The 9,309-nt window shown below is 47.1% G+C and overlaps 1 protein-coding gene across 1 annotated transcript in view; it reads left to right on the forward strand.

Moving 5' to 3' along the window:
• The window catches only part of CALB2 (calbindin 2), a 41,794-nt gene that overhangs the window by 18,765 nt on the left and 13,720 nt on the right, over positions 1–9,309 (forward strand). The window contains exons 5-10 of the mRNA XM_019653353.1: positions 2,438–2,494; positions 3,041–3,118; positions 3,636–3,691; positions 4,038–4,077; positions 4,352–4,405; positions 5,233–5,304. Of these exons, the coding sequence (XP_019508898.1) occupies positions 2,438–2,494; positions 3,041–3,118; positions 3,636–3,691; positions 4,038–4,077; positions 4,352–4,405; positions 5,233–5,304 (357 nt within the window). The remainder of the gene's footprint in view (positions 1–2,437; positions 2,495–3,040; positions 3,119–3,635; positions 3,692–4,037; positions 4,078–4,351; positions 4,406–5,232; positions 5,305–9,309) is intronic.

Below are 9,309 nucleotides of genomic sequence, written 5' to 3' on the forward strand. Positions count from 1 at the left end.
AGAGATGGAGGGAGGGAAGGATGGAGGGAGGGAGGGAGGGAGGGAGGGAGAGAGGGAGGAAAGGAGGGAGGTAAGACCTGCTGGGATGATCTTGCTCCCAAATGAGGCCAGATGCTTTGCTCTGTGTGAGGACTGGAGTCTCTTCAGATTGTCCTCCTTTTCGGCAATTTAGGGGGTATCTGCTTTTTTTCCCAGTCAAGACTCAGCCTAGATGAACTAAATTCTAGTGCACTAAAAGCATACAGGTGGTTGGTGAAGTCACTTTTGAAAACCTGCACGTATTTCTTACTACTTTCTCAAGGACAGGCTTTCTGGGCATGGAAAGAAATATTTTAATGGAATTTTTTCCCCAGAGAAAATGCACTCCCCTAGTCATATACCATCTACCCAAGTTGTCTGTAGTATAAGCCCACCCTTTTGTTGGCACTTGCTCATGTCTCATAACTTTTTTAAAAATCAGGATCAAATTTCTTAAGCCACGACTATACCATGAGAATTACACAGCCTTGTTTACTGGTGTGGAAGGAAGATCCTAAAATACCTATAAACTCTCACACTATTGACAATAAATGGGGGGAGGGCATGATTTGCAGAAGAGGGGTAGGCAGGAAATCAAATTTGGAAAAAGTTATTGCTTGACAACTCTCAGAAAATGCAGTGTTGCTGGTGTACAGGTGTGTAGTTTGGAGCTGAGGGAGAAGGGAAGGAAAATCAAGGAAAGAAAACTTGGAAGAAAATCTAAGAAATATGATCAGGCACAAAAGTAGACCAAAGGTTTGCAAAACAGGGTGCCCTGGGCCTTTCTGTCACAGATACAGGCAGCCTCCTTCCCCGCAGGGTATTCCCTCCTCTCCACTAGATGCCTTGCATAAAAGAATGGGGTTTCAGGGCATTTGTATACAGGGCCATATTTTCTCAGGACCATGTGCTAGTTATCTATTGCTGCGTAACAAATTACCCCCAAAATTTAGCAGCTTAAGGCAATAAACATTTATTATCTGTTTCTGTGGTTAGGAATTTTGGAACAGCTTAGCCAAGTGGTTCTGGCTCGGGGTCTCTCATGAGATTGAGATCAAAATGTCAGCTGGGTTGTGGTCATCCAAAGGCTTGACAGGAGCTGGAAGATACACTACCAAGATGGCATACACACATGGCTATTGGCAAGAGCCCTCAGTTCCTCCCTACATGAGACTTTCTATCAGGCTGCCTGAGTGACCTTACAACATGGCAGCAGGCTTCCTCCAAAGCGAGTGATCCAAGAGAGAGAGAAAAAAGGAAGCCTCAATGCCTTTGTGGCTTAATCTTGGAAGTCACACACTGTCGTATCTACCAGATTCCATTCATTAAAACTGGGTCACTAAGTCCAGTCCACATTCAAGGAGAGGGGAATTAGCCTCTGTCTTTAGAAGGAAAGTGAAGAATGTGTGGACATTTAAAACCACTACAACTATTTTTCCTTGTTTCTCCTGTGTACTGTCTGCTCCTGCTCAGATGACCAGAACAGAGAGGAAAAAGGTGTTCATACCCATGTCACCTGCGGAAGCTCAGTGTCTCTTTGATCCGTGTTGTGGTCAGCAGGAAGTGCCCTGGTTCCTCACAGGGACCCAACATGTGCACCAAATAATTGGGACTCAGATCAGAGCCCAGAGCCAGTATGAGACAGGATCCAGGGATAGACCAAACATCCAGGCCTAGGTCACATGCCTACCTCTGAAGATGGGGTCAATCCCTCTTGAACCATATGGCTTGAGCATGGGAGAGAGGTGATTTCCTTAAAAACAAATAATAAAAAAAATAAGGAAGGAGAAGAGAAAAGAAAAGAAAAAATAAGGAGATGCTTTTTATCATAAAAGTGGAGGAGTGGCCTTGGGATAGTCAAAACAAACTGATTATACTAATTCTGTTCCACCTTCAGACATGGCTGCCATTTGCATCATGACAGAGAAATGGAGGAGGGAGAACAGTAAAGAGTAACCAAAGCCTGTTTCTGCCCCTTCTAGAGGCTTCTTACCCTTGCCCCCAGCCCCCACCCAGAGAATAAGAAACTTTCAAAGCAGTGAAAGGACACTCTATAAACGCACAGCAAAAATCAGCTCCGCCGTATCCTAATGCTTGCCCTGGTGGGAGCTGCTAACCTCAGAAACTGCAACCCTGGTTACAGGATGATCCAAAAAGAGACCCAGACCTGCAGCCAGTTAAGAGCGGGAGACCTTGTCCAGCAGTTTTCTTCCTTCTCTACGTGACCTTGGCCAAGATACTTCCCCTCATTTCTTCGTCTGAATCACGGAAAGCCCTGGGCTAGACCATCTCCACATCCCCGTCCCCATTGTAATATTCTTGAGTAGCAGGACCTGCCTGGTTTATTAAAGGGAAAAGAAGGGAGGAGGCTTACAGATGTCAGTAGGTCTTTGCAAATAGGTTGGCATTCCCGTTGCAGGCTTGGCGGAAGTACGACACAGACAGAAGTGGCTACATTGAAGCCAATGAGCTCAAGGTAGGATGGACCTTGGGGAGGGTGTGGAGAATGAGACTAGGGTCAGAGTGCTGGTGGGTTTAAGGAACCTGGGGAGGGAAGACACGCTGTGTGAGGAACATGGATTTTGGTCAGTTTAGGAAGACTCAAAACTCAGGCCTGGCTCAGGGCAGCCATGTGAAATCAGTAACATGGAGCTGTGGGGCCATAGAATTCAACCAAACCATACTCCTCGACCCGTAGTGCCCCGGACAGGCATCCTCAAGGCAATCCCCTCAGATTGGCAGTCTGGCTTGTACCCTATGTTCCTCTGGAACCAGTGATCTCCAGGCACTGCTTAGCCTTGTATCCTAGGCTCTCTGAGGAGCCAGAGTCAGTTTCTACCGCCTTTCCTATGGGGTGAGGTTGCATGTAAGAGCCACCTCCAGGCCTCCAAGGTCACCCTACAAGCATGAAGGGGTTAGGGAATTATGAAGGATGTAAACTATCTAAATGGCATGAACAACTAAGTGCGTGACGGGCTGACTGACTGAGTTAGGAGCTCTGAAGAGGCCTTTTGTATTCCAGGGATTCCTGTCTGACCTGCTGAAGAAGGCGAACCGGCCGTATGATGAACCCAAGCTCCAGGAGTACACCCAAACCATAGTGAGTGGGCAGAAGTGTCCCTCCCTACCCAGGGGCACGGGACTTGGGCCCCAAGCCAGTGGGATTCTGGTTTGCAGGGTATTTTGTTGGCTGATTCTTTGGGCCCAGGTGAAGTGATGTCTAGTGGCAGCTGGCAAAAGAGATGCTATAGATCATGACACCCCCATACACCCTCTCTCTGAGGTACTCACTGAGACCAGGAGCATCTGTTCCCATGATAACCTCTGGCAGCACCAGGAGAGGATAAACTTGGAGAGGGAGGACCTTTGGTGTGGGCCTGCTGTCCTCCGTGGCCTCCTCCCTGAGGAGAGGAGAGAGGAGCCATGGCCGAGGCCCTATTGCCTCCCCAATGACCGATTTAGACTCTGCTGGTCCCCGGCCTCCAGTGACCTCAGAAGAGGCGCAAGCACGCCCCACCCATCTCCCTCCCTCTCCAGTAGAAGGGGATGGCAGGCAAGGTCTGACATGAGACATGGTCAAAGCAAATAACCCAAGCACCTCTTTCTGTTCCCAACAGCTACGGATGTTTGACTTGAATGGAGATGGCAAATTGGGCCTCTCGGAGATGTCCCGGTACGTGCCTGCCCTCACCCCCAGTGTCCCTTTTAACAAGACTCCTGAAGATCATCCCTGTGCTACCACCCATATCCCTAAGGTCCATCAGTGGGAAAAGTGACAGGTCAGGTGTTACGAAGCTCAAAACAAAGCTAGACAGAATCGTGAAGGTCAACACCTCAATGTGTTGGTCTCCCTCTTTGTAGAACTTTCCACTGACTCCAGATTATTAAGCGCTCAGAGGTTGTTTCCATAACTACAGACTCTGCTTCTTCATCCTCCTGCCCTGCCCCTCCCCCCACCTCCCATGAGAGTTGTTCTTCCCTCTGCTCTCCTAACCTCTGCCCTAACATTTTCTTTCCAGACTCTTGCCTGTACAGGAAAACTTTCTGCTTAAATTTCAGGTAAAAGAGCTACTGTGCTTTTCTTGGCTTCCTCCCTTCCCCTCATCCCTGTGATCTTCACACTTCCATTCTCTTGTTCCCTAATCCAGCATGAACACGTGTGCATATGTGCACACACATGCACATACACATGCACGCTCACATGTGCATGCACACACACACATGCATGTGCACACATGCATGCTCACACATCTGCACATGCACACACACACACACACACACACAGAGCTTTTGCTTCTCTCTTTAATACCTTGTAATATTTTGGTCCTTCCAGGGCATGAAGCTGACCTCAGAGGAGTTCAATGCCATCTTCACATTTTATGACAAGGTAAGAGGGAGGACAGTGTGGAATGGAAACACAGGAGGCCCCATCAGGGGAGGCCCCAGCTAGAATGGCTCCACTTTGTCCTTAGGAATAGACAAGCTGTCAGAGGGGCAGCTTGGGCCGTGTGGTTTCTTCCTGTCCCTTTTAATTCCCTGCAGCGTCTTCTGCTGTGTGAGAAAATAGGTGTCATTGCACTCTGTGGCCTGTGGGACCCAAGGTTTTTGTACCTTAAAAGCCCAAGAGAAAGTAGTTCATGGAAGAGGGTTATGCTCAAAGCTAGGGTGTGATTAGATTGTTGGGGGCCAGAGGGAGGAGATGCTCAGTTCTGCTCCCCTGGTGCCAGGTCATGATTCGGCACTAGAACCGGTTGTTTTTCTAGGAAGCTGTGAGTGATAAAGTACCACCCATCACCCCTCCCTTAGCTGCCCCCTGCCCATGTGACTCCAGTGGTCTTCCTTATAACCAAAGGGTTGGGGGTAAACTTCAGACAGCACCTGTGTTCATCGTGACATTTTATGATGAGATGTGACACTCAGGGAGTTAGCTAAATGGTTCTTGGACCTCACTTATATTTTCAGTGCAAATAAAAACACCAGAACGAAAGGCTACCAAAAGTTTGCCCTAAACTGTCCCATTCCTGCGTTGACTGGTAAAGTCAGAAGCGATGTGTTATTTTGGCACTGCGCGGTCTGAACATCTCCTTTTGCACAGAGCAAAGGGAAGGTTAGACTCTGAGGCCTCCCTGGAATGGGTGGGGGTAAACAAGAAGCAAAGTCCGGGGTCGTGGGGCGCGTTCCAGAGCTCTGTGCTGACCCTCTGTACGCCGGTAGGATGGAAGTGGCTACATTGATGAGAACGAGCTGGATGCCCTCCTGAAGGATCTGTATGAGAAAAACAAGAAGGTGAGCAACTGAGCCCAAAGGCCTAGGGTAATGGGATGGGGGCTTCTGAGGGAGGGGTGCAAAGGAACGCCATGGAGGGCACTTTGCTCCCCTCTGATGAGCCATAACAAGGTAATAACAGTTGATAAGTTGTTGTTGGGTTTGGTTTGGTTTCTGGTTGACTGATTGGTTTATGTTTCTTTTTTTTTTTAATTGTGGTAAAGTACAAATAACACAAAGTTTAACATCTTAATCATTTTTAAGTGTACACTCCCAAACACATTTATAGCATTGTGCAACCGTCACCCCCATCCATCTCCAGAACTTTCAGTTTGCAAAACTGAAACTCTCTACTCATTAAACACCTCCCCATTCCTCGCTCCCCCCAGTCCCTGGCCACCACTATTCGACATTTTCTTTCTATAAACTTGACAACTCTAGGTACCTCATATAAGTGAGATCATACAGTATTTGTCTTTTTGTGACTGGCTTCTGTCACTTAGCATACCATCCTCAAGTTTCCTCCATGTTGTAGCCTGTGTCAGAATTTCCTCCCTTTTTCAGGCTGAATAATGTTCCACTCTATGCCTACACACATTTTGTTTATCCATCTATCCATCGATGGACATTCGGGTTGTTTCCACCTGCTGGCTGTTGTGAGCGATGCTATAACAAGACAAGGGCAGTTTTTTGTTCTGTTTTGTTTTGTTTTTTTAAGATTTTTATTGGGGAATTGGGGGGATGGGAACAGCACTGGGGAATTGGGGGAAGGGGAACAGACAAGTTGCTGTCGTTTTGTTCTTCAGTCTAGTTGTGGAGGACGTTGCTTCACTGGCCCAAGTTGGCACCATCATTGTGCTCTTCCCGGGTGAGGCAGATCAGTCGCCGGCTTCTGGACGCCCACTCACTGTGGCTGCTGGCCGCTCACGCTGGCTGCTGGCTACACACGGTAGCCCATGGCAACCCACTGACACAGGGGCTGCAGCCTACGCCGTCGCCTCATGGCAGCCCAGCTCCAGGTTGAGCTGTTTTTCAGCATCTTAGCTGTAGAGGGCAGTGTCACTGGCCCTCATATGTGGGATCCGAACCGGGGCCGCCTGGCGTCCCAAACCAGTTCTTAACCATCGTGCCACTCGGCAGACCCGACAAGGGCAGATTTGACAGGCCACATTGCCAACAAAAAAAGAGTTCTTTACACAAGGAGAGATTTTTGGAGAGCAGGGCCCAGTGGGAGTGAGGGTATTCTGAATTAATTAGCTGAAGACTCTGGAGCTGGGCAAGGGGTTAAAAGGAGCCACGGAAGCATTTGTTCCCATAGAAGAAAAGGCAGAGAACTGAACTCCTTTACTTTGCCTGCTTTGTTTCCTCTTGGACAGACCCCAGGAGGTCCTCTGGGGGCTCAGCTCTGTGCCCTGGATGGGAGGGGGTCAGGTGATGCAGGAACCAGGAGGCGAGGCTGTGCAGTGTCTCCCTTCACCTCTGGGAAACTGTCTTCCTCTGAGCAAATGGTTTTGCTGCTTTAATTAGACAATGAACATTCTAATATCTTACGTTATCTAACTGCCTTGGCTGCCAGGCAAGAGCTAAATTTACTGCTCAATTTCAGGGAAGAAAATTCACTGCAGCCTCTGAGTCTGTCTCTCTTTCCGGATTGCCTCCCGACCTCTTTACTTTATCTTCAAATATCATTTTTCATTTCTTTCATCCTAAATTTATTTTTTTTCTTTATTACCTATGATTGCTTTTTGAAAGAGGCAGAAAATAAATTGTAAGCCAATATTCCCTAGAAAGAAGAAAGCACTCACCAAGTGTTTGAAAGTAGCAAAACTTTTTCCCGGCACCAAATTCTAGGAGAAAATTATTTATGCGCCCTTATGTGCCCAAGGAAAGTTGGGCATCATAATGGAAAATATCTTTAACTGTACTTGTATTAATGAGGCATAATTATTCTCCGTCTGGCTCTGCTTTATGCCCATGGTTGATCGACCTGGAAGGCACGCATTATTCCTCTGGAGTGACCCGAATTTCCTGGTTATCACCTCACTAGGCTCTTTGATTTTCTTTACCACCAAAGAAAACTCATGGGGCTGCCCAGGTTCACTCCAGATGTGGAAGCAAAAAAAAAAAAAAAAAAGAATCAGGTGCTGAAGGACAGAAAACAAGGACATTAATAAAGTTGTTTACCTGGGAGCCTTCCACCTGTAGCCAGCTTCAAATCCAGCACCGGGGGATCAAGAGAAGGAATCCGTGGAAACAGAGGGGGAGCTACACAGCTGTAAATAACAGTACCTGAGTTGGGAAGGGAAAGGTTATTTTTGATGAACCCACATGGCAGATGCACGTCCCATTTTGATGGTACATGGACTGTGATTTGATTTCTGAGAAGAATAATGTTGGAGGCTCCCGAGGGATAGGCTGATGGGATCAAACTTCAGTATTTCTTAGCTCTCTTAAGGCAATTACAACTCACTAAAGTCTTCCCCATCTTCCAGCAAAACTTCCAGACGTAGATAGTAAGCAGCCCCCTCGTTCCATGCTGCTAAAGGCTCCTGATGAACCAGGGAAGGGAAGAGCCTTCTTAAGCTTGGGGGTTGATAGATGAGGTCCCTTCCTTGGCTCCTAATCAGGCACACCCCAATATTATGAACTAGGTGACATTTTCAGGGACTTCACAACTTTAGGGAGGATATCTCTCAAAACCTGAGATGCTTGCAAAGTGCCTTTGGGCCCAGTGGTGGCATGAAACCAGAGGTCAGTAACATGGGGGGATGTCCCAAAACAATGCAAAAAAAAAAAAGAAAAGACTGATCTTTGAGCACTGAAAAAGAGGTGACTGAGGACAGGTGAGCCAGGTAGAGATTTCAGGACTCAGGGGACTAAGCACATTTTTGGCTGTGAGTTGGTCCAATCCTTTAACGAATAACTTAGTCTTTATACTTCAGTTTTCTCATTAGCAGAATGAGGATAATCACCCACCAGTCTGGAAGGAGAATTATTAAAAAAACCAAAACCAAAAAATGCCAGATCTGCTGACATTTTCAATACAAGAGGCGGAAGGGGAATGAAGGAGGGGGAGAGGAGAGGAAGGGAGGAAGAGAGGAAGGAAACAAAAGTTGCTTTAAGTGATTTTCCAGCGTTGATGATGACTTTGCTATGTTTCAGACCCATTGGCTATTTGCATCCCAAGCAGTTATTGTAAAGCATATACAGGCATACCTCGGAGGTATTGCAGTTTCGGTAGCAGACGACTGCAATAAAGTGAGTTATCTCAATAAAGCGAGTCACAATCTTTTTGCTGGTGGAGGGTCTTGCCTTCAATTTGTAAAAAACTCAATGCTTGGGAAACAAAATAAAGTGAAGTACAGTAAAACAAGGTGTGCCTGTATTCAACATAAGGCATATTGAGTGCTGGTGTTCTGTTTAATATTGGCCTGCATTTATCATGAGACTATGGGCATATATATGTTCATGGGTCACCTTTCTTAGTGGCCTCTGAAGGCCTCAAGAAGCCAGTGAAGTCGGCTGGTGAGCTTTGCTGCTGGAGGAGATAGGGGTTAGAATTCCTTGTTTAAATGGCTGAGGCTTAGTGTAGAGTGGTCCAGGGGTCTGGAGACAATACCAGGGAGCATCCCTGGCCTTCTCTTCTTTTATCTGCTGGAACTCAAATTGAGTAAATGGAGGCCTAATGAGGTAGAGAAACTTCTAGAAGTTCTGCATAGATCATGGCTGTCATCACGATAGCTCCCATTCAGGGAGTACAGGCTGTGTCAGGGTCTGTGTCAGCTAAGTGTTGTTTACAGGCATTCCTTCAGCTAATCATCATAGCACCTCTGTGAGGCAGGCACTGTTAGTGGACCCATTTTACAGATGAGGCAGCTGAGACTCAGAGAGGTTGAATACTTTCCCCAAAGCAATGCAGCCAGTATGTGGAAGAGAGAGGGTTTTAACCCAGGGCTTTCTAGCTCCAAAGCCCATGCTTGTATCCCTCTAAGTCACTTGTGCTGGTATGGGATAAGACAAAGGCTC

Source organism: Hipposideros armiger, unplaced genomic scaffold (assembly GCF_001890085.2).
Source record: "Hipposideros armiger isolate ML-2016 unplaced genomic scaffold, ASM189008v1 scaffold_9, whole genome shotgun sequence".
In the NCBI taxonomy this organism is placed as follows: Eukaryota; Metazoa; Chordata; class Mammalia; order Chiroptera; family Hipposideridae; genus Hipposideros; species Hipposideros armiger.